The 26,916-nt window shown below is 49.1% G+C and overlaps 1 protein-coding gene across 1 annotated transcript in view; it reads left to right on the top strand.

Moving 5' to 3' along the window:
- The window catches only part of ANP32A (acidic nuclear phosphoprotein 32 family member A), a 37,836-nt gene extending 11,134 nt beyond the window's left edge, over positions 1-26,702 (top strand). Inside the window, exons 2-7 of the mRNA XM_028505777.2 lie at positions 18,630-18,779; positions 19,037-19,159; positions 21,602-21,800; positions 22,997-23,094; positions 25,151-25,214; positions 25,470-26,702. Coding sequence (XP_028361578.1) covers positions 18,630-18,779; positions 19,037-19,159; positions 21,602-21,800; positions 22,997-23,094; positions 25,151-25,214; positions 25,470-25,531 — 696 coding nt within the window. The 3' untranslated portion in view covers positions 25,532-26,702. The remainder of the gene's footprint in view (positions 1-18,629; positions 18,780-19,036; positions 19,160-21,601; positions 21,801-22,996; positions 23,095-25,150; positions 25,215-25,469) is intronic.
- Positions 26,703-26,916: the final 214 nt, after the last annotated feature.

Raw genomic sequence — 26,916 nt, 5'->3', positions numbered from 1 at the left:
CCTTACTAGCAGGCACAAGTGATGTGACTGGAGGGAGAGGTGAGGGAGCCCACTTTCACTGGCAGGGCCTGCTTCCTGTGTGATGCATGGAGGTTTACATTCAGTCTGCTAGTTGAGTATCTGTGTCGAAGATTGAATTTGTTGAATCCATTTCCTGTGTCCTGGGCTGGGGGGAGTGGGTTGCAGAAAGGTGGTGGTGGGGTTGGGGAGGTGCTGGAGAACTCAGCACGCAGACAGGGGGAAAGGTCTGTGGTTAGGGAGGCAGATTGCAACCACAGCTATATGTCAGAACCACGAGCGGAGCATTTTAAGAAATTCCCAGGCTCTGCCCAGCTAAGGAATCCTCTCCAAGGGTGGTGCCCAGTCTGTATTTTTAGAAGACTCTGAACAGGGCTCTGAAGCACAGTTGGGAGCCACTGCACTGAGGCAGGTACAGAAGTTTACAGCAGGTAAGAAGAAGAAAATTAAGTAGAGGTAAAAGGAGAGGAAAGTGGAACAAGGAAAATAGGAAAGAAGGGTGCAGAACTTAACCTGCTGGGGGCAGGGAATCTGGTCCTTGGCCTGGCCACACAATTCACATACATGCACATTACTGCTCATCACACTTGTAATTTCTCATTTACCTGTATTTCATGAGGCTGTTGCTAGAGTGTTGAGCAAGCCTGGACTTGGTCCATCCTTGATTTTCAGGGGATTGGGAAGCAGGTCAGTGAGCCTTCTGTAAGTCAGGTGTAGCGGGCAGTGCCTGGGAGTAGGAGCTCCACTGCTTGAAGATACCTGGCAGGTGCCCCCTCTGAGCCTCAGTTGCCTCGTCTGTAAGATGGTGACTAACAATATCTGCTTCTGGGAGGTGTTGTTAGGACTGAAAGAAATGACGTGTGTGCCAGGTGTGTGTTGTGGACAGCCCCTGAAGGTTAGTAGGTTCTAACCAGCCCAGGCTTGAACAAGCTGTTTGGACAGGGGGAGCCAGCCTGTCTGAAGGAGGCCCCTTCCTAGGTGTCTGAGCTTGTGTATGGTAGGAGCAGTTCTTGGGGGAGCTGTCTTTACCTGCCCCAGCAGGAGGCCTCACTTGGAGCTGCTCAAGCAGGTAGGAGGGGGTGGAAGAGGCCCCCCAGGCAGGCAGCAGAGCCCCCATATTTGAGGTGGGGCTGGAGTAACATCTCCCTAGTTGTGGACTTCTCCTGCCTTAGGGTCTCCCTTTCCCATCATAGCGTAGGGGTGGGGGTTCTCTGCCTGGCTAGCCATTTCTGGAGCCGGATCTCTGTGCCAGTAGCTCCTCCTGCCTCTTAGCATACCTCCTGGCTGCAGAACTCTGTCTGCCCCTCCCAGGCCTTTTTCTTTCAGACAGCTCCTGAGAGGTCTCCATCTCCAGGAAGTCAAGAAAGGGAGCAAATTGTGTCTTTCCCGGGTGATGTGAAGATGAAGTCCCAGGACTTACAGGTCATGCCACAGCGTTCTGTTAACTAATTCTGGTAGCACCTCACTGGGGAGTGCACTGTGGCTTCACTCACCATTGGGTTGGTCAGTGCCTCTTTATCCCCCCTCTGGAGGGCAGTGGGGAGGACCTGCAGAGCCCAGCACAGCTCCCCTGCAGCTGGGTGCATCAGGAAGGCTTTGTGATGACGTCATCTGGTCTCCAGCCTCCAGCCTGGCTGCCTATGCAAAGGATCTGTCTGTTCTGGCACAGGGGCCTGTTCCATATGGAGGGCCAGGGACTGGCCATCACACTCACCCAGGGCGTTCCTTCCACTTCTGTACATCCCCCCTTCATGGAGTTTTGGGTACACCCTGGGTGTGGCCTGGGAAGAGTGGGCAGGCATGTACTTTAGCAGAGCTCCCCAGCTGTCTCTCTCATAGGCCTGAAGAGGCCTATCTGCAGAGGTTGGCCTGCTGCCATAATGATTGGTTCTGCTTTTTTTTAGCCCCCTTCCAGTTTGCAGCTCTGTTGCAGACATGCCCTTATGTGTTCTGTCGGCATGTTTAGGTGTGGTCTGTGAGTCTGGGGAGGCTTCTCTCAGAGTAGGGCCTTCCAAGGCTGCTGTTTGGGTTGCGGATAGAGGAGGAGGCCTGGGAGCTGAAAGGGAATGCTGTTCTCTTAAAAGCGAAAGTGTACTTACTTGGTTTAGGCCAGGCAGCTGGCCTCTGCAGGTAGACACTCAGGAGTTTTCCCTCAGTTCAGGTGGCCAGTGTGGTTATTGTGTAGCCTCTACAGGAGAGGGTCGGATATGGGAGAGAAGCACCTTCGACTCTGACCAGTCACTGGAGACTCCACAAGGTCTGGATCTGGTCTAAAAGGTGCCCACTGAGCTGTAAACCAGACCTGAGCTGTATGGATGAATGCCTTGCCAGCCCCAGGAGGCTTATTACGGCCACAGGTGTCCCTGATGGTGAGCAGCACGGCCTGCTCCTGTGTGATGTTTGTTAATCTGAGTTATGAGGGTGATTTCTGCAGATAGAAAATTTTGTTTTTACAGATAATGCATTCTTCACGAATTGAAGGTCTGTGGGACCCCGTGTTGAACAGGTCTATCAGTGCCATTTTCCCAAGAGGCTCTTAGCATTTTATAGCAATGGGATATATTTTAGTTAAGGTATACACATTTTTTTAGACATTATGGTATTGTACACTTAATAGACTACAGCATAGGGTAACTATTACTTTTATATGCCCTGGAAACCAAGAAATTCATGTGACCCACTTGATTGCAATATATGCTTTATTGAGGTGGTCTGGAACCGAACCTGCAGTATGCCTGAGGTACACCTGTATTGGTTAAATGCCTGCTGCACGCCTGGTTCTGCTCTGTATGTTCTGCATAAAGCTAGCATGGAAATAGATGGGCACATCATCTGTACTGCCCATTGAGGGAGACAGTAAGCCAGCCCAAGTCAAATTGCTGGTATGATGGGTCCCATGAAGACAAATCCATGTTAAAGTGGGTGGGTGATCCAGGAAGGCTTCTCTGAGGAGGTGGCATTGAGCAAAGATTTGAGGGGGCTACACTGGACTTCTAGCCCCCACAAACCAGAAGCTTAAGTATCTGTCTTATCAGTAAATACATTTGAATCATCTGCTCATGAGCAAGCTGAGGTCCAGTGAGGTTAAAATTCAAATTTGTGAGGTGATTAATAGGAGAGTTGAAATGATACAAAAGAGGTACAAAATGTAACTGGCCAGTATACTCACAAGCTTAGGTATTTCCCCTGGCCAGCTGACCAGAGGCCTTTTCATCCCAGGATGTTTTATCCTCTATACTCAACACTTTGAAAAATTTATACTTCTAGATTGCATTTATTAATAATAATAGATTTATTTTCTCACTTATGGCTTGGTGTGTTGGGGACAGAAGTGTTAAACACATCTGTAACTGTCAGCCCTCCAAGCAAGGGCATAACCACCTGGAGTTGATTTTTGGGCTGCCTAGGTAGAGATATGGCCCAATTTTGATAAACATGGGTGCTTGCTGCCTGTCATGGTGGTATTCCATTGGCTTTTTTGAAATGGCTGAGTTTCTTGGAGGGCCCCCATTGCTACCTTGGATTCCAGCTGGACCTTTCAGGCCCTCCCACCTAGTTTGAGGGTCCAGATCCTTTGGGTGGGCTAGGGAGAACCTACCAATACCTCTGACCAAGGATGGGGAGGCAGGACTAAGGGCCCTCAGGGCTTATTTGAGAGGGAGAAGCCCAGCCCTGACCCACCTCTTCCAGGGACAAGGATGAGCTTTAATTGGCTGATAGTTTTCATCTTGAAGCAGGTGTCCTTCATGAATTTGAAAGGAGCTTCTGGTGAAATAAGACTTCATTAATTAGCCTGTTAAGGAACCAGCATCCTATTATTATGGGGGCTGAATAATTTGATGCCTACTCTTCTGGTTTGAGCTTCTAAAGGGAAGGCACTAGATGTTTATTTTTTTACTAAATATTGAGAAAAGGTAGTATCTTTTCTATATTCTGTTTATCTTTAATTATTGAATGTCTTTATGCCAGACACCCTGTTTATCCGTATTTAATCAATGCAGAAATACTACAACATGAATGGGATTATTCTGACCCTAAGAGATGAGGGAATTGAGGCTCAGAAAGCTAGTTAAGTAATTAGTACAAGGTCATATAGTACTAAGGAGCTGTGCTCGGGTGCGAAGCCAGCTCCTTGACCTCTGAGCAATACCCAGAACCTCGAATCTTCACCTTCTCCCGGCCACTTTGGGGCTGCTGATAATATGGAAATACTCTGGACTCCTGACTTCCATTTCCTTTCTCTGTCATAAAATCTGCTGCATTTGTTTCCCTAGGAAAGCAGAGCAGATGATGCCAAAGTTTCTGATTTTTAAAACTGCTTTATTTGGAACTAGAATGTGTATTAAAGTAAACAAAATAAGTGTGAAATCCAACGATTTTTCTCCTTTGGATTTTTTTCCATGTAAATGATTATTTTACACTGTCAGGGGAGATCCCAGTAAAATCCACTTTCTGTGTGCCCACCTTGCCTTTTTGTGCCAGGGCCTGAATGAATGTGTCTGGGCTTCTTCTGTGACTTGCTTTGAACACGAGGGCTTATATACTCGGATGAGAAGCAGGCCCAGAGTGCCTCGGAGGCATTTAAAAGGGTCTGGAAAGTGGGAGAAGGCCAATCATTTTCCAGTAAAAGTAGGCTAAGACATAATTAGGGACTTGGGTGCTGCCTTGAAACCAGCAGCAGTGTATTCCGGCCTGTGAGAAGAGTCACGGAGCAGGCATGGTGATGCCCTGCATTTTTGCCTGAATACCTTGCTGCCCTTGCCTTCAGCAAGATGCCCTTCTGGGACAGGAATTAGGTTTTTAAGTTATTGAGCACCTACTATAAGCCTTGCATCATGCTAGGTAGTTAGCAAGCATTACTCTTTTTGATCTCCTGGATCGAAGTATGGTTGCCCATTTCCAGACAGAATCAAACGACCTTCAAGGCACCTGAACTAACTGCACCTGTGTATTGTAGCAGTCCCTTCCTCTCGTTTCTCCAAGATTGGACACTGGGGGCAAAGGGTAAGGATACCTTCATCATTGGATCCCCAGTGCCTGGTGCACTGGCATTTGATAAGTTCATACTAGTATTTATTGAATGAGTGGAAGGGAGTGAAATAACTTGCCCACATAGGCACAGCAGTGAGTCCATTAGATCGGAGGACTCAAGGCTCTATGACTGCTGCTCTTGTAGGTCAGAAGTGGAATCTGATTCCAGCTTCTTGGTTAATAAGCTAGGCGAATGGGAAGTGACATAAGCAGAATTATTATAGCAAAAGATTGGAAGCAATCCAAATAGCCATCAATACGGGACTGGTCAAGGAGAGTGATGGCACATCCATACAGTGGAACACAATGCAAGTAAGAAACGAGGGTGGCTTTTTTTGTATACCATAATACACAAACTCCAGGGGGAAAGGCAAAGCAGAGATCCGTACATGATCTGGTTGGGGTAAAAAGGAGAAACATAAGATTCTGAATTTGTTATTATAGCTGTAAACAGACTGTGGTGGGATGGTTAACTGAATGGGGTGGGAAGGAGAATTAACTGTTTATTTTATATTTCTTGGTTTTGAAACCATGAGAATGCAAGTGTTACTTTTTAAAACAATTTTTTTAAATAACAGAACTGACTTTGGACCAGCTCTTCTACTTATCTCGGCAATTGGATTAGATCCCTACATTTAGTCAATTGGGTTAGATCAGCAATGTGGAGTTTCATATATGTTGTGTATATTGTATATCTCCGGTGTTTGCGGGCTTTTTCAGGAGACCATGATCCTGTCCTAGGGTGGTTTATAGTCCCTTCCTTTGATGACTAGGACCTGGATCAGCTCAGGCTGTTTGAGAAAGTCTGGGGTGGTACAGAGAATAAGGAGGCTTCTGCAGAGGTGGCAGGCCTTGCTCCTATCCCCCTTCTTGGGACTTTATCCTCTGAGAACCCTGCCCTGATGTAACTCATTTGGTTCTTCCCCCAAAGTGAAAGATTACAGTGAAGAGAGACTGTTCTGGGGCATTCTTGCAAACTGCAGTTTCATAGGAAGAAAAAAATGACAGAATGTTTTCTCAGATTATGTTTAATGCTTTTCAGTTCAGCAAACATTTATTGAAAGCTCCATGCAAGGCAGTGTGGGGGAATCAGAACTGCATAACACCTCGTCTCTGCTTTCTGGGGTGTAAAGTCTTTGGTGAGAAACTTGTAAAATTTTTGCCTTGCCACCTCTATCTAGGATAGCAGTTTACCTCCTCTGGTCCCACAGAGACCATGGGATTAATAGGCGTTCTCTCCATTTTACAGATGGAGAAGCTGAGTCTTAGTGAAGTCTTACCCAAATTCACAGTTCCTAAGTGGTATATCCCAGAACCAAATCAGCTTTTTCTGACTACTTCACATGCACCCCAACACTCATAATTAACGTTCTGCCATAGGATATTTCCCAGGGGTGTAGCCCATTTCTCCCTGGAAACATTGAGACATAATCCTGTCTCAATTCTGAGTCAAGCTTCTCCTCTTTTCCTTTAAGGAAGGGCAAGGGGAATCCCAGGTTATGGTTGGGATTTAGATCTTACCACTTTTGCTGTGGTCCAAACAATGCTAATTTCATAGCCTGTGAAACTCACCACCCTACCCACTGTCCTTTGCAGTTGTTCCAAATGCATGAGAGACAGCTGCCTTCTTCCCACCCCATTCTCAAACCACCACTCCCTTTCCTTCCTTTTTTCCACAAACTGTTGTTGCCACTTGCCCTCTTAGCTGTTCCCCAGAATGGCCAGGCACACTTCCCACTCTCAGGGTCTTTGCCTTGTTGCCTCTGCCCAGAAGACTCCTCTCTTGGTCTTACTTGGCTTCAACTCCCCACTGAAAGCTCAGCTTTGAATAGGCTTTTCCTGGCCACCCTTTCTAAAGTAGTGTCCCTTGTTGCTGTTGGCTGTCCTCTCCTTTTTTCTTGGTAGTGTGTGTGTGTGTGTGTGTGTGTGTGTGTGTGTGTGTGTGTGTTATGTACAGCTATATACATTTATTAGTTTATTATCTTGCTCCCCCACTAGAATGTAAACCTGTGAAGCCAGGCACCTGGTTTTGTTTACTGCTGTATCTCTAATGCCTAGCACGGGTGCTCAGCATCTAATAGATACTGTAAATATTATGGAATGAATAGAGGGAGCCTGTGGCCTAAATAAATACACCTCTTTAAAGAGGAAAGAATTAGACTGCAGCATTGTGAGAGAAGACCCAAGGCTTATCTCTTTGCAGTGCCTCATCATCACAATATTACTCATTTAGTAATCACTCAGCACTGTTTGTTTGTAAAGTTCTTTGCAGATATCTTTGCAGGCAGTCAGTTAGTAGCCTCCAATCCCAGCACTTTACAGGGACAAAAGCTCACTAATTCTTTTTGTTGTTGTTTCTTTTCTTTTCTTTTTTTTCAGAGCAGCCATTCTTTTGTGGGGAAAGTATAATAATTTACACACTCTTGTATATTTATTATTTTGGGCCAAAAACTACCTCTTTGTAATTCTTGCACACTGATCTTAGCTCTTGAGCAACCAAGAAACACAGAGCAAAGGTATTTCTATTTGTATATGACACTCCTTCAAATAGTTGGAGAAAGATAGCTATCATGGTTCTCCCCGACCCTCCAGCCTAAATATCTCTAGTCCTTCAGTTGTTCCTCCCAGGTCAGTTTTCAGCTGCCTTCCCACTCTGGTTGCCTTCCTCGAGTTTGTTCTGCTTGAAGGTTCAGAATTTGAGGTTCAGTACTACTAGGGCAGAGTGCTTTGGGACCCAGATGGAGGAACATTGAGTTCATTCCACTTGTTTCTGTCAACACAGCCCAGGCTGGCCTTGTCTGTGTTGACTGCCTTGGCAGGGATCTCCTTCATGAGCTTCTGGGGAAGACTGATACCATTAGATTCTTTTTTACAGTGTCTCCAGTTGTCGAGCCCCTCCCTGACTCGTGAAGAATTTGAAAGATGGTAAAGTTTTTAGTTTTTAGCTTTTGGAGATTAAAGCAATTGTAGAGCAGTGAATGACAATGAACTCTATTTTTAAAAAATAAAGATAGGTATTATCACCAAAATGCAGGTGAAGAGGGTGGAACTTGGAAAGTAAAGCAAAACCTATAAACCTGCCCTGGCTGGCGTAGCTCAGTGGATTGAGCTCGGGCTGGGAACCAAAGTGTCCCAGGTTCGATTCCCAGCCAGGGTACATTTCTGGGTTGCAGGCCATAACCCCCAGCAACCGCACATTGATGTGTGTCTGTCTGTCTGTCTGTCTCTCCCTCTCCCTTCCCTCCCTAAAAATAAATAAATAAAATCTTTAAAAAAAAAAAGATTTCATTTTTTAAAAAAAACCTATAAACCTTGTAACTTCCTCCTTTCTTCCCTCTTCTTGATTGCCTTTGTCTTTTCTTAGGTCTGCTGGTCTCTCCCTCTTCCTCCCCTGTATCCTTCTTCTCTCCTTCCTTCCAGCAGCCCCCTCACTTCCCCATTCCTTCCTTACGCACTCTGATTCCATTGCTTCCCGTTTTTGCCCCTTGTAGTTATTAGGTGCATGGAACATTTACTTTTTAGCATTTCTTATACCTCCATCTTCAATACTTTGACCATCAGCATTTAATCTACAGGCTTAGGCAGGTTGCACATAGAGAGTGTCTCTAAGGGAAAAAGAACTGAGGTTAAATTGCTTCTTATGTGTGACCGTTGGCTGATTGGTTTAGTGGCCTTGGACAGAAGGAACTGTCAGCCCCTAGCCTTAGGTTCTTTTGCATGATTGGTTTTCCATTTTTGCCCAAATCAGCGGTTTCTTATTAGTGGTTGGACACTAGGGTTTAAGTGCAGCAGTGTTTGCTCTGTTTCTGTCACTGCCAATGCCACTGTCATTTTGGGCAGAGGTGGCAGGGAAGGAGACTGAGGTTGAGGGTTTCATCTCTGAGGCCTCTTAGCCTTTCCTGCCTCTTCTGCATGCCAGCCCCATGGATGTAAGTGTGGAGGCAGGGAGGGGGACCAAGTTCACGCATTGGGGCTCTTTTCTAACACCTGTTTTCTTTTCCCTCTTCTGTTTCCTCTGGCTTCAAGAAATTCTATGGAGAGGCCTGTAACTTAGGGCAGTGAGCACTAAGTTTGGAGAATTGAGACAGGCCCAAGGTTTGATTCCACAGTGGACTAGCTCTGACCTTACATGAATCACTGAGTTGTTTAGTTGCCCAAGAAGCTAGCTAGATGGGGTCCCTTAGTTCTCTGAAGCATTTTTAAAAAGCTAGTTGGAAATTTGGTAGAGGCCTTGCTCTGAGGCAGTGGAAAGTGTCTCAGCCTCCAAGTCTGAGTGGTGTGGTGTCTTAGGTGGGTTATCGTGGTAGGCCAGGCTGGACAGAGGTTTTTAATTGCCAGATCGTGGATCTCAGAGGAGTAGAACTGAGGAAATGGATTAACTTTTGATTCGCAGGCTGTTCTTTCACTCAGGGACCCACAGGGAGTAGGTAGCTGGCAAGGTCTGCACCACACTCATGGCAGAGACCCTGGGCCATGCCCCCTTTTCAGACCCTGCTGGCCCACGGACTCTGGGGGGATCTCTGCAGCAGATAGCCCCAGCTGTCCACAAGCCGTCCCGGCCCAGCCACACTTAAATCCTTGAATCTGCTTTTCAGAGCCATCATCAATGGTGTCAGTCAGCCGGGACAGAGGCCCAGGAGACCATTTTCAAAAATATTTTTGTTGACTTGCCCAAGAGTGGAGTTAGTGGGGCACTTTTCTTCAGAAAGTGAATAAGGGGTTGGCTTTTGCCCACCCCCTTTCCTTCCCCTCTTCCAGCTCGAGTGACCTGAAAGCCAAGGCTTTTGGGCAGAGCACCAGGCAGACACTGAGACCTCGGACCTCAGTAAGGCTGTGTTTGGAGGAGAGACAACAGGAGTAAAGACAGCCAGATGTTCTGTGGCCGAGCAGCAGCTCTCAGGGGTCCTGGTGGACAGGGACAGCTTCCCTGGGAGGGATGGGATGGGTAGAATTCCAGTTGTCTGTGGACAGAGTTAAATGAGATGATATCTGGGGAAGCACTCTGTAAACTGTCACGTGGGGAAGAAATGCCAGGTGGTGTCACTGTGTTTGTGGCAGGTCAGGGAGCCTGGCAGAGGGGTGAGGTGGGGACAGAGTACCATTGGAGGGAGCAGGGGGTTGGTCAGGGGGCTTTGATGGTTGGAGGGCTAGAAATCCCCCTGGATTTGCACTTGATCCCCAAGGCCATTAAAGGCTTTGGCACAGGGAGTGATGGGACACAATGAGCCGTGATCAGAGCAGTGTTTTAGGAAGATTGACCAGGATTTACCCCACCCCTGCTCTCCAGACCTTCCTCTTCAGTCTCCCCGTGGCTTTTCTGTTGCATGGGGCCAGTGCTGTGGCTCGTTAATGAGGCCATTGTGGATGGTGTAAGGTTTTTTTCTTTTTTATGAACTGCAGGGATGTTGAGCAGGGAATAGCCCCCTGCCAGATGAAGTGCCTGCTCTCTGCTGCCTTGTGAGGTGGCCGACACCACACAGAAGGAGGCCACGCTTCCATGTTTGGGACCCACCACCTCAGATCTCTGGGGGCTATTTTTGTGATCCAGGTGTGTTTTAAGAGACTAAATGATTGATTTTTGCATTTCAGTAATTATCGGGATAATTGCCCTGTGTCCTGGATTTCCTTTCTGGCAGCCCTTAGTGACGGATCCTGGACTTCTTAGCCCATAAAATCCCCCACCTACTTTTGGGGAGTAGTGACTGACATTGGGTATGGGTAGGACTGAAAATGTGGACTGCAGAATTCTGGAACCAGAGGAATGGCATCTCTGCACGCAGACCCCGTTGTTCAGTGTTGTGGATTTGGGAACTGGCAGAAGCCCAGAAGAGTGGGCATGACTTCTGTCCGGGCACACAGCAAAGTTAGTGGCAAAATGGGCACTGGAGTCCAGGTCTGACTGCTTGACGAGTGTCCTTTGCACTGTGCCTCCTTGTTTCTGCCCCCTTTCCTTCTGGTCACCATTCACACACCACCTGCTGGGACCAGTGTCTTGATTGGACTGTGCTCCCAGCTCCAGCTTCTTCAGACCTTGCCGCACCCGTGGAAGGTAGAAGGGGGCAACCACTTCGATGATGCAGCCTGCTTGATTTTTCGTTTGATCGTGTCATTTACTGGTGCCAAAGCCTCCTCTCTCCCTCTCTCTGAACTGCTCCCCACTTCCTGACTCCCAGACAGCCTTCTGGGTTTATTTCCCCCTGCCTGAGAATACTTTCCTTCACATGCTCTTAAATCAGGCAGTGCTAGGGCAGGGTGGGCAGGCAGGGAAAGCTTCCTGCGGGATGTGGAACTGACAAGTCCTTGAAGTGAAGTGGACCAGCCGTGAAAGGGAGGAATGAGGTTTAAGGGGAGGAAAGCAAAGGTGTGACGTGAGGGAGGGTCCCAGACTAAAGTTCACAAGCTAAACAGGCCCTTTGGACAGGCCCAGGCCACAGATCCCACACGCACCTGGGCCAGTCCTGGGGTGGTTACTGCCCTGAGTTTCCTTGTGGCTAGAGGAAGCATCTGCAGTGGAACCAGCTCCTCTGTCTTGGTGAGACGGACACCGAGTCCTCCCTACACCCACCAGAGGAGGTAGGAAGCTGGTTCTAGGTGGCAAGGGAAGCCAGTCACAGGGTTTATGTTAATGCAAGCCCTCCCCCAGCCAGCTCTCAGCCTATTAGCCTGGCCAGCGACAGCTTAATTACCACTGGTGCAGCGCACTCAGGCTTGTGTTGCGTGGTTCCCTAAAATAATAAGGATGGCGTCACCCACTTCCCATGGCCATGTGCTCCCACCCGTGCCTCCAGAGCTCTATTGTAGGCAACAGATAAAATCCAGACACTCAGGTGCTTTTTTTCTTGGAGAGATTTTTTTTTTTTAAAGTAATGCTGGGCCTTGCCCCTTAGTTAAGATTTTAAAAGATCTTTAAGAGGTGTGGACACCCAAGTCTTAGTTCCCATTATGGCTGCAGAATAGCCTCCTGTTTGTGGGAGCTGAGAGCTACGTGGATGGTTCCAGGTCTCCCACTGGGGACAGTGGTTTCTGATCAGAGCAGTGGCCAGTGCACACAGTATGGCAGAAGAATCACCCAGCCCAGGTTCCTGGGCTTGAGGCCAACTCTGGACCTTGTTTCTTACTCTGGAAAAAGAGAACCAAATTAGACCAGCATTTTGCAAACTATGGGCCATGTTTAAAATTTTTTAATGTAATAAAAAAGTAAATAGGGTAGGTTTTGTTTCACTGCATATGTCTACATGCACACAAAAACGTGTGTGCTGAGTCAAGGTCTAAACGTACTTTTTTTTTTTTTTTTTTTACTGTGGGTTGTGGTCAAAAAGCCACTGACCTAGATGATCCCAAAGGCCTTTCTAGCTTTCGAAATGTCTGACTTTTCTCCCAGAGCCTGATTTTCCCCCATAGAACCTCACTGATTTTTGCAGGTTTCATCACACTGTGACTGAAGCAAAACTGGATTTTATGGTTAAAATGACAAAATCACAAGTATTTATCACTCTAATTGAACACCTTTGGGAAGAAGCCCATTTCCCCTCTGTCTTGGTGTCTCAAACAGTCTGGCCTTCTAGCTAGAAATCTGCAACAGGGGATGGCCCATTTAAAAGCTGACCTATTTAAAACCCACGAGCACCAAAAAAACACGGGGTCAATTTGATTTGTCTTCTTTTCTGTGTAAGGCTGGAACCTGAAAACTAAATTGGTCAGGGACTGACAAGGTTGAAACCAAAGCTACAAATATTTATTGAATTCTCGCTCAGTGAAAAAAGAAAATCAAGGGTTGAGGTTAGTGGGAAAGAAAGAGTCAAAACAAGGTGTGGATGTAAAATCAAGAGGGGTGTGTTCTGGGCACACCATCTTAATTCTCCAAAATATTAAGAGGCCTCGTATATTCTGTGAGGACGCCTTGCGAACAGCTGAGGTGACCGATGGATCTCCTGGACTGCCTTTGTTTCCCTTGTTGTACCTTGACGGGACACAGCAGGAAAGGTGACTATGGGTCTAGGGGAAGGAAAGTGGTTTTTTCCCAAAGCTGGGGATGCTCTGACTACCTTATGCCATTTAATCCAGCCCTAGCTGATAGGCACCCTGGTCACTGGAGGAAGCCAGGAGAGGTGAGATGAGCTAGCGAGTGGAGAGAGTGGATCGGAGCCAGGTCTGTCTGGACTCCAGAGCCTGCCTTCTGTCCACCTCTCCATCTTGCCTCAGGAGGCACTGGAAAAAGAAGAGCAGTTCTTACCGGAGCTGCTTTCTCTCTGGTTCTGGCCTTCCAAGGGTTCTGTTTTAGGCCCAAGCTGTCCGCTTAAATCAAGGCCAACTTCCCAGGCACGTGACCTGCGCAGTCACACAGGGCCCTGTGCTTAGAAGGCCCTGCTCTCTTGGGTTTAATGCACTGCTCTCCCTGTCTTGAAATTCTTAGTAATTTTTGAGCAAGGGGTCTCACATTTGCATTTGCACTGGGCCTTACAAATGTAGGCCCATGCTGGCTTTGATACAGTGTGCCCCCTTTCCTGGTCTTTCTAGGTCCTCTCTGGGATGGAGGCATTTGCAGAAAAAAAATGGAGTTTCAGTCTCAGACCTACTGCCTAGCACCCTGAACTGTAGTTGTTTACCAGTCGTCTGGCTCCTCCTAGCCAGCCACTGCACCTCCTGCTCTCTGCTGCCTTCCTGTCCTCTCAGCATCTGCTTAGGTGAAGAGTGTCACAGGAGCACCCTGTCTAGAGAGAGGGGCATCTTGTGGGCAGAGCACTGGGTCAGGTCAGGAGGAGTGCACACAGCTGGCCTGCCTCGTAGGGACTTACGCTCATCTCGGGGATACAAGACATACAGAGAAACATTGCTGCTGCTCTTTATAGAAGGTATAGAAGGTCACTCAGCTTCTCTTGGGCCAGTTACATTGTAGATTTCATGATGATTTGACTTACACTCTATGCTCCGCACCTAGTCTTGAGCCTGGCACCATAGGTGGGACATTGGTTAAGTAGTTGCTCTATTGTTCACTCCCCACTCACTAGGCTGATTATGGAGGACAGTCCCTGACCTCTAGGAGGATCGGATGCTTAATACACGATTAAATGATTCATACAGCAGCTGCCCTTGGTGCCCTGGGATGCCCAGAGCTGGATGAGGGTAAGGCCTCTTGGGGAGGGGGCCCTTGTGCAAGGATTGAGGGGCCTGTGAGCAATGGGATTGGAGGAAGTGGGGGGAGGTTGATAGTAGAAGACCTCTTAGATAAGTTTAGGAACTTGAAGTCCCCCTCCCCCAGGTGACAGGAAGCCAGGAATGTATTCTAGGCTGGAGTTTGCATTTTATAGGTTAAACAGGCACCGTCCCTTGTCTGCAGAGGCAGAACCTAAGATCTTGATAGAATCAGGGTTCATGCAGCCAGCCAGCCGGGTCCTTGGCCTCCAGTCGAGCCCTGTTCCCAGTAGTCCAATGTCTCCGCTGTCCCAGAGGCCCCATTTGGGAGCAGAGCAGGCTTATGTGAGTGACTTACTTGACTGTGACCAGGACAGTGTTGGGAACACAGAGGAAAAATGGTCAAATTGCAGCTATCTGCAAAGATACAATTTCATAGTTTAGAAATAGCCAGTGGGTTGTTCCTCATATAATAATGTGTTTGTGTTGATCAAGGACCTTTCTGCTCCCATTGGTGAGAAGCGGCTGCTGCATTCTTGCCCTGGCGACAGGTTTTCAGGGTTTTCCAGGAAATATCGGAGCCCAGCAGCCTGACTTCTAGGGAGCTTCTGTGTCCCCTCCCATCCCCCAGGGGCCGAGTGTGGATGTTCAGTCTTCTCTGGGGTATTGGCACGAGGCATGAAGCTTAGGATCCTGTGTAGGTTTGTCGTTGGGGAGGTTTGAAGAGCTCCTGATGGAAGCAGTGTCGTCCCAGTTGTTGGACTAGAGAGAGTAACCACATTTAGTTATTTTTAAATGGCCAGTGGAGTTGGGAGTGAGTCTAAACCCAAAGTACAAATTTTTAGGTTAATTTTAACTTTACACTTAGCTCACACCCAGGATTTGGCAGAGGAAATGGGCATTAAATTTCTTTTCTTCCTCCTCCCCTCCCCCTCCCGCTCCCCTTACCTCCCCTCCCCTTCCCCCCCCTTCCCCCTACAGAACACTCCTCAGCTGTCAAAGGGATGCTCTCCACAAGGAAAGGTTTAGAGCATGGTCACCAAGCAGAGATGGGAGGAAGCAGGTTGGAATTGCAACAGTTCAGTGATTTAAGGAAATTGGGGCGACTTAGGGGCTGTGAAACACAGTAGCCTATCTCTGTCAGTAGCCTGTCCCTGTTAGGGAGCTCTGAAGTTGAAGGCCAGGGGTAGGCAGAATGACTTCAGCTGTTGTTGGGCTGGTGTTTTTGTTTTCTCCTGTTTGGTCCATTTCAGACACGTTCCTGGCAGCTAACTTGCCATCCCCAGTGTGACACATAATCCCACAAAAAAGCAGTGGATTTCCCCCAGTGTGGTTTGGGCTTCTTGGTGATACTATCAACCTGGGGTCTTAGCCTGGACCTCACCCCTTCTCTTGCATCTCACCCCAGACAGTGCTGAATTCCTGCCAGGAAGGAACCGCAGAAACCTGGGGACCTTGGAGGCCCCACAGATAGCACCACAGGCTCCCCTTCCCAGTGACGGGAAACAGCCCCTTGCTCCTTGAGGAGATCTCCACATCCGTTCTCCCTGACTTCAGCCTCGTCTGCTCGAGGGCTGGGTTGGGTTTGTGCTTTGGTTATGGAGGAAGTGTAACCAGGGTGCAGACTGCTGGGAGAGGCCCCCGCTGGCTGGCGGGGCTACAGGGGAGCAGATGGCCGTTAGCGCAGCTTGTCTGGTTGAGTTGGGGGTCTGGGGAAGCCTATGCCCTACGTTGGGAATGTCAGAGAGCTCGTCAGGAGCCACCACTGACCACCTTGGTCTAGGGGACACCCTGCTACGACCACTCCTGGCACTCGAGGATAGGTAGGTGGTTCTGATGTAGCTGTAAGATGGCAGAATGGCCCAGGGAGACGTTGGGAGGGGTAGCTGAGCCATTGTGAGTGAAGCACGGCAGAGTGTGCCTGCTGAGGGCTCAAGAAAGATCCTGTGATTATTACTAATAGTAGTAGTAGTAGTAGTAGTAGTAGTTGCATGCTGGTCGTGAGAGGGAGGGCCACCTGGCTGGGTGTGGTGCTAGAACTGACATCTCTGTCTGAAATTCCCAGGCAACATTATGCTGCTCTGGGAAAGAGGTCGACTTCTGGGAGGAATTCCCTTGACTCTCCAGCACCACCTCCCCCCATCTCTGGGGCCTTCTCCTGGACTAATGGCCATGGAAGGAGAAACCCTTGACTCTGTTAGAAAACCCGCTGTCTGAAATCTTTGAGGGTACCTGAACTGGAATCCCTTCTCATATTTGCCTTTCTTTGGTGGGGCTTAAAGAGCTCTCAGGGCCTTGTGCAAGGAAACAGTAACTTTGAAAAACAAACAAACAAACAAAAAAACAGTGGGCCTGTGTCTCCCAGGCTCATTGTAGACTGAAGGAGGGTCCTCCCTCCCCCAATACCGTTGATCACCCTCCCTCTGCTCTGCTCCCCTGAGGCCTGGCTTCTTGGCTCTGCACTGATTTCCTGCCCTAGGGTAGGATTTATTCCCAGAAATTCTTGCCACTGACTTTGAGAAGGTGGCTTGCTGGACAACTGGCCTTTCCTGGGGACTGAGAGAGTGGGAAAAGACAGGAAAGGACCAAGGAGAGGTGGGCCTTGGCGTCAGCACCTGGGCCCAGAGCTCCCTAGCTGTGAGAAAGTAATGCCCTGCCTGGCTTTGCTCCTCCTTTCAAATTGCCACTGTCCTGTGCTGAGCTGCAGGCCGCTGGGTCCCAGATGTGCCCTGCACCCCACAGGCCTGTAGTGGGTTCTGTTCTGTTCCTTCAAGTTGGCATTTAACCCAAAGATGCCCCCAATAGGCGGGGGGAGGCACCTGGAGGATGGTGGCAAGATGGTCATCCTGGGCCCCACAGGGGAAAACTAAGCCAGTTGGCCTGCTCCGGGAAGGGGTCAGGGCAGCCCTGGACTGGGACAGGTTAGAAGGACTGCCTGCTTCTCTCTAAGAAGGAAAGGCTCTGAGGGGCAGGAATGATCCTTCAAACACTGTGGGACTGCTACTGAGAAAGACGTGCAGTGTGCGACCCGAGGGTGAGAATGAGAGCCTCTGGGTAGAAGTCCCAGGAACCAGCAAGTCCAGGCAGTAGCGGCACATGTTTCCCAGAGGTTGCAAGGAGCAGGCAGGGAATGCTGTGTCAAGCACCAGGTGTGGCCAAGAGGGATCACCTTTAAGGTGCCTGCCTGGTTGCTCAGGGACAGGAGTGGAGAACTCTGGGCACCTTCCCGGAGGACCAGCCAGGGCCCTGGCCTCCCTGGTTGACTCCCTGGGTCAGTTTGGGCCTGAGACATGGTTACATTTCCTGAGATCCTCTGTACAGAAGCCTGGCATCCCACCTTTAGCCAAGTCTACCTTCTAAAAACCTAACAAGAGGGTAGCTTTTTGTCATTTCTTTCTATTTCATTAGAAATAAAGGATTTGGAGCCCAAGAGAGGAGAATCTGAGGACCCTAATAAGATGAACTGCCTCCAGAGAGTTGGGCGGGGGGCAGAGCCACAGAGGTGCCTCCAAAGACCAACTTTTGGGCTTTGTCAACCTCGGCATTTGTTGAGTCCATCCTGATTCGTGGATTTCCATTCTCTCCTTCCACGTCCACTCAGGACCCGGGAAGGGCTGAGTCGAGAGCCGTGACAGTTGATGTGGTAGCCTACATGTGACTCTTGACAGTTACCTTAATTAAAACTATTATGATTTAAAGTGCAGTTCCTCGGTCTCACCAGCCACCGTGCAGGTGCTCAGTGGGGACACGTGGCTCGCGGCTCCCCTCTTGGGCTGTGCAGAGGTTTCTGTCATCGCAGGAAATTGTACGGGACAACACTGGCCTAGTGAAGAGAGAGCTGGAGGAGCCCTGGTTGGCTCTCCCTACCCTGGGGTAGGCCAAGCAGTGACCATGGTGACAAATTCCAGGCCGGGGGGGCAGGTTTTGACTGGTGTCAAGAGCAGGGAGAGAGCAAGCGAGGGAGAGATGCGCCAGCAGAAATAAGGTCACAGACATGGAGGTGAAGGAACCACGGGGGCTGAGGAGGGGAAGTAGGGAGCTGGCTTCAGGACGGGGTGAGTCTGGGGCCGTGATGGGCTTGTGGTGAGGCGTGGACACCCCCAACAACAGTAGAGCTAGGATCTGGAGGCTTTGGTATTGAATGAGACCACCAACCTTGCCAGTGGGTTGGGGGCAAGGCTTATTGAATTTGTCTTTGGCAATTCAGCCACTCCTCCTATCTGGAGAAGCCCCTGGTTCTGCAGCTCTGCTAACATCAACCTAACACCCCCACTCCCCCCCGGGCAGAAAGACCAGGGTGGGCAGGTGCAGTGTGGTGCTCCAGAAGTGCTATTCTTCTGTAGAATGGACTGCTTCCCGGTTGTGTCTATCCTCAAAGGAGGCCTAATACCCTGCCCACACCTCAGCTCCATTCCTTGCCTCCACTCACACAGCCCTTCCCTTTCCAGGTGAAAGAGCTTGTCCTGGACAACTGTCGGTCTAATGAAGGCAAAATCGAAGGCCTCACAGATGAATTTGAAGAACTGGAGTTCTTAAGTACAATCAATGTAGGCCTCACCTCAGTCGCAAATTTACCAAAGTTAAACAAACTTAAGAAGGTAAGTAGAATGTAGGTGTGTGTACTCTCAAGCAGGGAGGTGGGGTGGGGAGGAGGAAGGGTCATCACCCAGTTCAGGGGACTTAATCGAGCGAGAAACCAGATCCCTGCCTGACACACCCAAAGATTCCGAGACCTAACGAAGGTTTCACCAGACACGACTTTCCCTTCCAGTTGTCTGCCAGGAGCCAGGAGGCTCTGAGCCTAGAGCCTTCATTTTAAGAGTTGTTTCTGCTTTTTTCTCTCTGCCTTGTTTAGCTTGAACTAAGCGATAACAGAATCTCAGGGGGCCTGGAAGTATTGGCAGAAAAGTGTCCGAACCTCACGCATCTAAATTTAAGTGGCAACAAAATTAAAGACCTCAGCACAATAGAGCCACTGGTGAGTCATTTGGGTCCTCCCTTCTCTGCACAGGGCGGGAGGCGGGAGGGATTGATATCAGGGAATACTCCTTTTGAGTTTTTATAACCACTTCTGTTTTTTCTACTTATCTTACTTTTTTGACTTCATTTAACTGTCACTATGTACTGTGAAGTAGAGTTTGCGCAACTGTTTTTGCTTCGTCCTCAGAGAAACTGAGGCCTTAGAGAAGCTAAGTAAGTTGGCCAAGGTCACACAGTCAAGGTGAAGAGGGGCAGGACCCTGGTCTCAATTTCTGGCCTAGTGCCTTCCCCCATGCAGCGTCTGCCTCGGAAACTGGAGCTGTCATTTCTTCAGGCTCTTGTCCCTCTTTGGGGAGGAAGGATCCATCCAGGAGTTAATGGATCCTGCAGATGGCCAGCCTGTTTGTTCCTGGGCCACTGGCCCGAGGCTGCAGCCTCTGAAAGCAGGGAGGTGTGTTGGCCCTGACACAGGCCCCCTGGGCTGGCCGAGAACCGTGTGGTCTGGGACCCTAGTGGAGGCCATCTGCTGTCTCTTGTGCTGAACACACCCGAAGCTTCAGGATTTACTAGCCAGAAGGGGGAAGTCGTGGTCAGAACAACAACCTCTACATAAGCAGAGTCTGAGTGACGGTGTTCTCTTGATTTTTAAGGAGGTCACCTGTAAGACGTGTCACTGGTTCAGTAATAGACTTTTTGGAAAGAGAAGTACTACCACATGAAATAAACACACTTATTCTAAATGGACAGCTAAGAATCACTTCATAAACCATGCATCTTAGAATCAGGGAAAAGCCCTGAGGATCTTTTGCCACGTTTACCACGTTTCCCTTTTCTGAGTTTACAGGGTGGGTGCTGGGTGTTCCTCAGTTTGGGTTTGCCAGGGCTTTTGTCCAAAAGCACTCCGTGCCCTGCATGGACGCTCAAGGGGGTCTGGTGGGTGGGCCAGGTGACAGAACAGGAAGCTGGCATTCCTTTTTCAAGCTCAGACTTTGTCTGCCCATCTGTGGCATGGGGTCAACCACTGGAATATGCTTCCCGTAGAACTTCTTTTTAAGTCTTTCACTGATTTTCTAGGGAAAGCAGAACTATTTTGATAGACCTGAAAGTCAGTTTCATTACAAAGCTAAGTCCTTGAAGGTCTATATGTGTGTACGGGAAGTGAGAGGCTGAGGGTGTAAAACACTGTGAATCAGTCCCAGTGAGTGATCAGGTTGAATTAGTCACCATTAGAGATCAGCTGTAAATACACACACACACACACACACACACACACACAACCCGTGCCCCTCCCGCCCGACCACACATGTTTTTGTAGCTTCCTCTTCCCTTGTTATCAGTGTGACTGGTGTGTTATACTCACCTCCAAGGGGTGGGAAACTGCTTTGGTTGGAGGTGCTGGGCTCATCCACCCAGACCACAGCCCAGATTCCCTTCCTGCCCTGGACACTCTGCTGAGAATGGCCAGGTCTCGGTCATATGCTCTTGAGAAGGGTAACCTAGTTCCTGGCATTGACCCTGGGGGAGAGTGACGTTAGTGGCCAGTTAGGCCTGGCCCCATTGGAACAGGGACTTGGCCTGGGACAGGGAGTTCGTGTACCTGTGCCTTGAAGACGTGTCAGGGGGAAGTCCAGGTGCAGCTCTGTTGCTTGCTCACTGTGTGACCCTTTCAGTTTCTGGGCTTCAGTGTCCGCAGACACCAAACAGGAGTGAGATGAGCCAGAACCCTCTAAGGAAAAGCTCTGGCAGAGCAAATGTGTTGCGTGCCATGGACAATCCGGGTCCTCCATCGGTCCCCTGTCCTTTGTGCTAGGCGCTGGTGCAGAGAGTAAGAGGCCTGAAGCGGTGCCACCGGTTTAACCCCCACTCTCTGCCCTCCTCTTCCTCACTTGTAAAAGGAGCCAATAGTTATTTCTATCTTATTGGGATTCTGAGGACACATTGAGTGAATCCACAAAGTGTTATGTTAACTCCTATGATTATAATTATCATGATTCACAGCAGGGATTAGTTTGTTGGCTTATGTCACCTCTGGCCCCTTAGTCACAGGGGCAGGCAGCAAAGTTCTTATTTCATGCTCCCAGAGAACCCCACCTTCGTTTCAGGCTGGTCACTATGAAGGCAAAACCTGTCATTGCAGAATAAAAGTATTCACATTGGATGAGATTTTAAAGATATAGTCCAGCCCTTCATTTTCCAGGTGAAGTTCCCGAGGCCCATCAGCCAAGGGTGACACGCTTAGGTGGACATTGTGGCTGAGCAGGACCCAGTCAGAGTTTCTTTCCCACCGGGGGCCTTGTTCTCCACGCTGTCCCACTTCGTCCCTCCGTGTTTCCTCGGGCTGTTTTCTCTCCACCACCCCCTGCCCCCCGCACCTTCCCCATCTCCTCCTCCCCTGCCTCCTACACATCGCTCACTGTGGACTTTATTTCTCTGCTTGCAGAAGAAGTTAGAAAACCTCAAGAGCTTAGACCTTTTCAATTGTGAGGTAACCAACCTGAACGACTACCGAGAAAACGTGTTCAAGCTCCTCCCACAACTTACATATCTCGATGGTTACGACCGGGACGACAAGGAAGCCCCGGACTCAGACGCCGAGGGCTATGTAGAGGGCCTGGACGACGACGAGGATGAGGAGGATGGTGGGTGGCAGAGGGGTGGCCTGGGTGTTGGGAGGCCCCCACCGGCTGCTGAAGAGTATGGCTGTCAGCCTCTTTCCAAAGCTGTAGAGGGGACTCTTTACCAGTGTCCCTAGTTATGTAACTGGTTGAGTCTCCTAAAATTACATGAGGCTCAGAGAAGCATCCTGAGACCCTAACTGTATAGTACTGTAATTCCTTAAAAACCATCTAGGTGAATCTTCACCGTGATTCCCCCACCCACTTTCCAAATCCCACTGGGAGTGAGATTCTACAGTGTCTCCCTAGCGTGACCCTAGACTTGGATGCTCCTAGGGACGGGGTGAGCCGATAGAAGAAGGTGGGATATGGTCTGAGGGTCCTCTTTCCGCATCTAGGTGTCCAGTCAGAGGGCCGGAGAGGTTGTGGGGCCCCCTGGTGGCTGCAGCCCACAGGGCCACAGTCCAGGACTTACGGGGTGTGGACCTGGGAGCCCCAGGGGCCCTGGCAGTGGAGCCTGCGGGTAGCACGTTGGCTCCCTGGCAGTGTGGTGAGCAGCCAGGGTTGCAGGAAGGAAAAGGAAAGGGCGCCTCCTCTTCCTTTGCCATGTCACCAGCCTAGTGTGGCTTTCTGCAGGTCTTCATGGCCAGAGTAAAGTTGAGAATGGAGACACTTGCCTGATTAATTCAGATACAATATTTTGTTTTTCCTTGTTAGGTGAGAGTAATTTGTAAGATACTCATGCACCTTGTTTGCCTTAGTGATGCAATATAAAGGACCCAGGACTGGAGTCCTAAGACTAAGTTTCTAGCTCAGACTAATTTGATGCATGACCTTGAACAAGTCACTTCTTCCCGCTGCCTTACATATGTCCCTTTTAAAGTGAGGAGTTCTGCTAGATGTTCTTTCTAAATGAATTGACTTCTCAGCTTTCCCAGGCCCTGTAACTTGTTTCTCTGATGTGGCAATTTCTCTGTGGTTTCGACCTCCACAAAAGATCTTTCGTTTTTTTTGTAAAGCTTGAGGAGGAGGAGGATGGCTTAACACCCGGACCACTTTAGGCTGTGTTCAGTCACCTTGAGTCATCCAGGTTTGGGGCCTGGGTGGGGTTGTGAGCATCTCGGGTTCCCCACTGAGGGCCCATCAGCCTGGGGGCTGTGGTATGCGAGGGAGGAGCCAGCTCACCACCAGTTCTGTTCTTTCCTCATTTCACTGCACAGAGGAAGAGTATGATGAGGATGCTCAGGCAGTGGAAGACGAGGAGGATGAGGAAGAGGAAGAAGAAGGTGAAGAGGAGGATGTGAGTGGAGAGGAAGAAGTAAGTGACTGGGCTGGCTGGGGGTACCATTTCCCCGAGTCCCTGTTACTTGGTGCCACTGAGTCAGTCCCACTAAATGCCTCAGTGACCAGCCTTTGGCAGCCCGGGAGCCCTGGTTGGGGACATGGGTCCGTTTCAGGGCCTTTTAGGTTGGTTTAAGAGAGGCCAGACTTGCAGCACATGCTGTGAGGTTGGATGAGGAGGGGGTAAGAGGGAATTCTGGAGCTAGGTGAAGAGGGGACCTTGCCTGCTGGGTTAAGGTTGGCCCTCATTTCTGTGTGAAAATTAGTTTTTACTGCACTCTTGTCCCATTGCTGCCTTCTTGTGTTCACATGTTAAGTCGCTGAGCGCTTACAGTGTACTAGGGAAAATCAAAGGCTGCCTGGGACTGATGGGCAGTGGAAGACACTGCTGGATCCCAAGTCAGAGTGACATGGGATCCACTACACGGTGGAAGTAGTGCTGTTTTCCTAACTCATTGGCTGGGTCCTAGTTTTTTCCAACGAGGTCTATGACATGTCCACAGCACGGGAATTTGCTGGAAAAATTCCTTGACCTTTCTGAGCCCATTTCTTCATCTCTGCAATAAGCATCTGAGTTGTAAATGGGGATCAACTCACCCGATTGGCAAGAGGATAATTTATAAGTAAAATGCTGAAGGACGGTGTCTCATAAAAAGGGTGTTTGACCACTTAACCATTGTAGGCTTTCATACCCTTCCTTCTCCGGGATGCTGACTCTGAGAGCTGGGTTTTGTGTTTGGGTGTTTTGAGTTTCTCAGTGTATCCGGAGTCGTTTTCCACAGTTTGTTCAGAATTATACAACAGCCTACTTGCTGATTACAAAAATTAGACCTGGCAAAGTTGGTTTAAAATGATCACAGCCTGGACAAGGCACCTGGCTTCTCTCCCTGTCCTCTGTCTCTGGATGGAGCGCACAGACGCAGACCTGCTTGGGCAGGGTCTCCTGGCCTCCGGCCTAGGCTTGGGAGAGATAGTGTTGGTTCCTGCCCCGTCTGCAGTGGGGCTTCCCTTCTCCCACTATGGGCTGCTAGGCTCACCCCTAACACCTTAGAAAAACAGGCCCCCCCCACCCCAGGGCAGGGCAGTAAGTAGTTTTGACTAATGGATTTTTTTCATTTTGCTCTTCCTGTCACAGGAGCTGCAGTGTGCAGGGTGGGGGTGGGGCGGTGTGTGTAATCTCATTGACCATCTGCAGATTTCCAGCTTCCGGTAAAGGAGAGCTCATACACACACTTCACTCACACACACAGTCTCGGCAAACAGACTGATTGAGGAACTCTTTTGTGACATACGAAAGGGTATATCCCTTGACAAAAAGAAGTCTATCACCAACTTCTTTTTAAACAATAGGCTGCCTAATGTCTTAGCAGCAGTGCTCAACACACAGAGCTGTAACTAGCATCTAACATGCGGACCAGCACAAAGCAAGGGTCCTGTGTTGAGACTGAAGTCACACATCTTGCTGGATCTCAAGGAGCTGGGTGATGTCCTCAGGGTCCTTGAATTATCCTCCCCTCCAAGCAGTCCAGGTTTGCGAGAGGACACAGGCTAGGTAGGGTGAGGTTGGACTTGCCCACAAAATCTGGGCTTGCTGAAACTGGGGTCTTCCCTTGAAGCCAAAACTAGATTGAGGACAGATGAAAGGATGGCCTAGTTTGCATGACAGAGTCAGCCTAGGAACTCCTCCTACGAGAGTGGCAGCTTAGAGAGCTGCCTGAGCTGTCAGGCTTCGGGTCGGGAGTTCTTAACCTGGGGGTAGAACCCATAACGCCCCGCCCCCCCCCCCCCCCCCGACATTTTTTGCACGTATTATATGTGACAGGGGTATTTCCTAGGGCAGGGTAAGCTTTCTACAGAGTCTTAAAGGGGTCCTTGATGCAAAAGAAGTCTGCTTTAGAGTCATCCTGAGGTCGTGCGTCCCAGTGTGGGCTCTGAGAGGCCGTCTTTTGAGGTCAGTGTAGGGAAAGTGGCTTCCTCAGCAGGTCTGGGCCCCGGAGGCACCTCTCATGCGTGGTGTGCATCTTCTCTCCTAGGAGGATGAAGAAGGGTATAACGACGGGGAAGTAGACGATGAGGAAGATGAAGAAGATCTCGGTGGTATGACAGCCCTTTTACTCTTGGTTGTAGCAGCCGGCCCCTTCGATTGACCGTAGATTGTGTAGGCCTTGAGGACCTGGCCATGGGCAGAACACGGCCATCTGAGGCCACGGGTGCCTGCCTGGCTTTGCAGATGTCCTGCGTCAGAGCACCAGGATGGCACAGCTTCCTAGATGTATGGCCCCATTTTCCAGCGGGTGGTCTGTTAGGGGTAGGACCAGTGTTTAACCTGAATCCTTTTCTTTACTCTTCCAGAAGAAGAAAGGGGTCAGAAGCGAAAACGAGAACCCGAAGATGAGGGAGAAGATGATGACTAAGTGGATAACCTATTTTGAAAAATTCCTATTGTGATTTGACTGTTTTTACCCGTATCCCCCCCCCAAAATCCCGCCCCCCGAAACTTATTTTTTTCTGATTGTAACGTTGCTGTGGGAACGAGAGGGGAAAAGTGTACTGGGGGTTGTGGGGAGAGGGTGGGCGGGAGGGGGTGGAATAAAATACTATTTTTACTGCCACTCTTTATTTTTTTCCCCTACTTTTTTTTGTGTCTGTTTTTGTCCCTGTAATTGCAATAGCTGAGTACACACCAAGTGAGCATTTGTTCCTTACTCTCAGAGGACGGTTTGGAGGTCTCAAACATTTCCTGGTGTTTCCTGAGTCTCTTGAGTTGGTTGGAAGGCCATGGCTGCCCTCAGTTTGGTTTCTCAAAGCCCAGGAAGGGCTGAGCACCAGCCACATCTTACCTCTTGTTCTGGTTCACGTGGTTTCTGCATTTCTCTGGCCTGTTACAGGCAACCAACGCCCTGGTTTTAAATAGCAACCTAAAGGCGTATTTTGGCACTGGTTGGGGGACAGTCCCCGTCTCTCATTCCCTTTCCCTCTTCACAGATGGTGGTGGGCTTCGTTCTACACAGAAGACTCTGATGTCACTCTGACGAGCTATGATACGAGCCAGAGAGCTGAAACAGCAGGCTTAGGGTTTATGAGTAAAATGGGTTTGGTGATTATAATTAAAAGAGAAGAAGCAAACCCTTAAACGTCAACCTCTTTAAAAGATTTTTTTAAGAACTACCCTATCTTGTTCTGTAAGATATTAGAACGCTTTGTTTTACAAAATGGCAAGAGAATTCTTCCACGTGTGCTTCTGTGCTTAGACCATTTTTACAGACCTAAGTGCGGGAGACACCGCTGCATGTCGGCTGGGTTGTTTGTTTGTTTTTTTCATACACCCGAGCACGGAAAAACTAACGCAAATTGTATTTTCTTACCTAGTGGAAATCTGAAATGACTGCAAATTCCTAGTGAATGTACAGGTTTGCTTTCATATCCCTCTTCTGGATTGCTTTAGAAGTGACGTGCTGTCTCCCAGCCCGAGTCTCATCTGTACAAAGAGCATCTGCACCAGTTTCTCTCCTCCCCCTCAGAAGAGCCAAACTTTTGAGTTTTATGTCTGTTTGTCATTGATAAATTTCAATAAATCTTTTTATACAATTTTTTTTGGATGGCTTCTTTGAGTCCAACAGGCCATTGGTCTTTCTAAGATGCATTCCAGACGACCTGCTAGCTGATGAAATAGATTTTCTTGTAGGAAACTTGACCCGATACTGAGTTTGGATACTTTGGATCTCAAAGCAAGACTCAGTGATGTGCTTTTTTCACTCAAAGCTTCCTTTCTGAGGGGAAAACATGTAAAATGGTAAAG

Source organism: Phyllostomus discolor, chromosome 1 (assembly GCF_004126475.2).
Source record: "Phyllostomus discolor isolate MPI-MPIP mPhyDis1 chromosome 1, mPhyDis1.pri.v3, whole genome shotgun sequence".
NCBI lineage: Eukaryota > Metazoa > Chordata > Mammalia > Chiroptera > Phyllostomidae > Phyllostomus > Phyllostomus discolor.
Note: the sequence above shows the minus strand (reverse complement) of the source record. Positions and strands in the feature narration are given on the sequence as shown.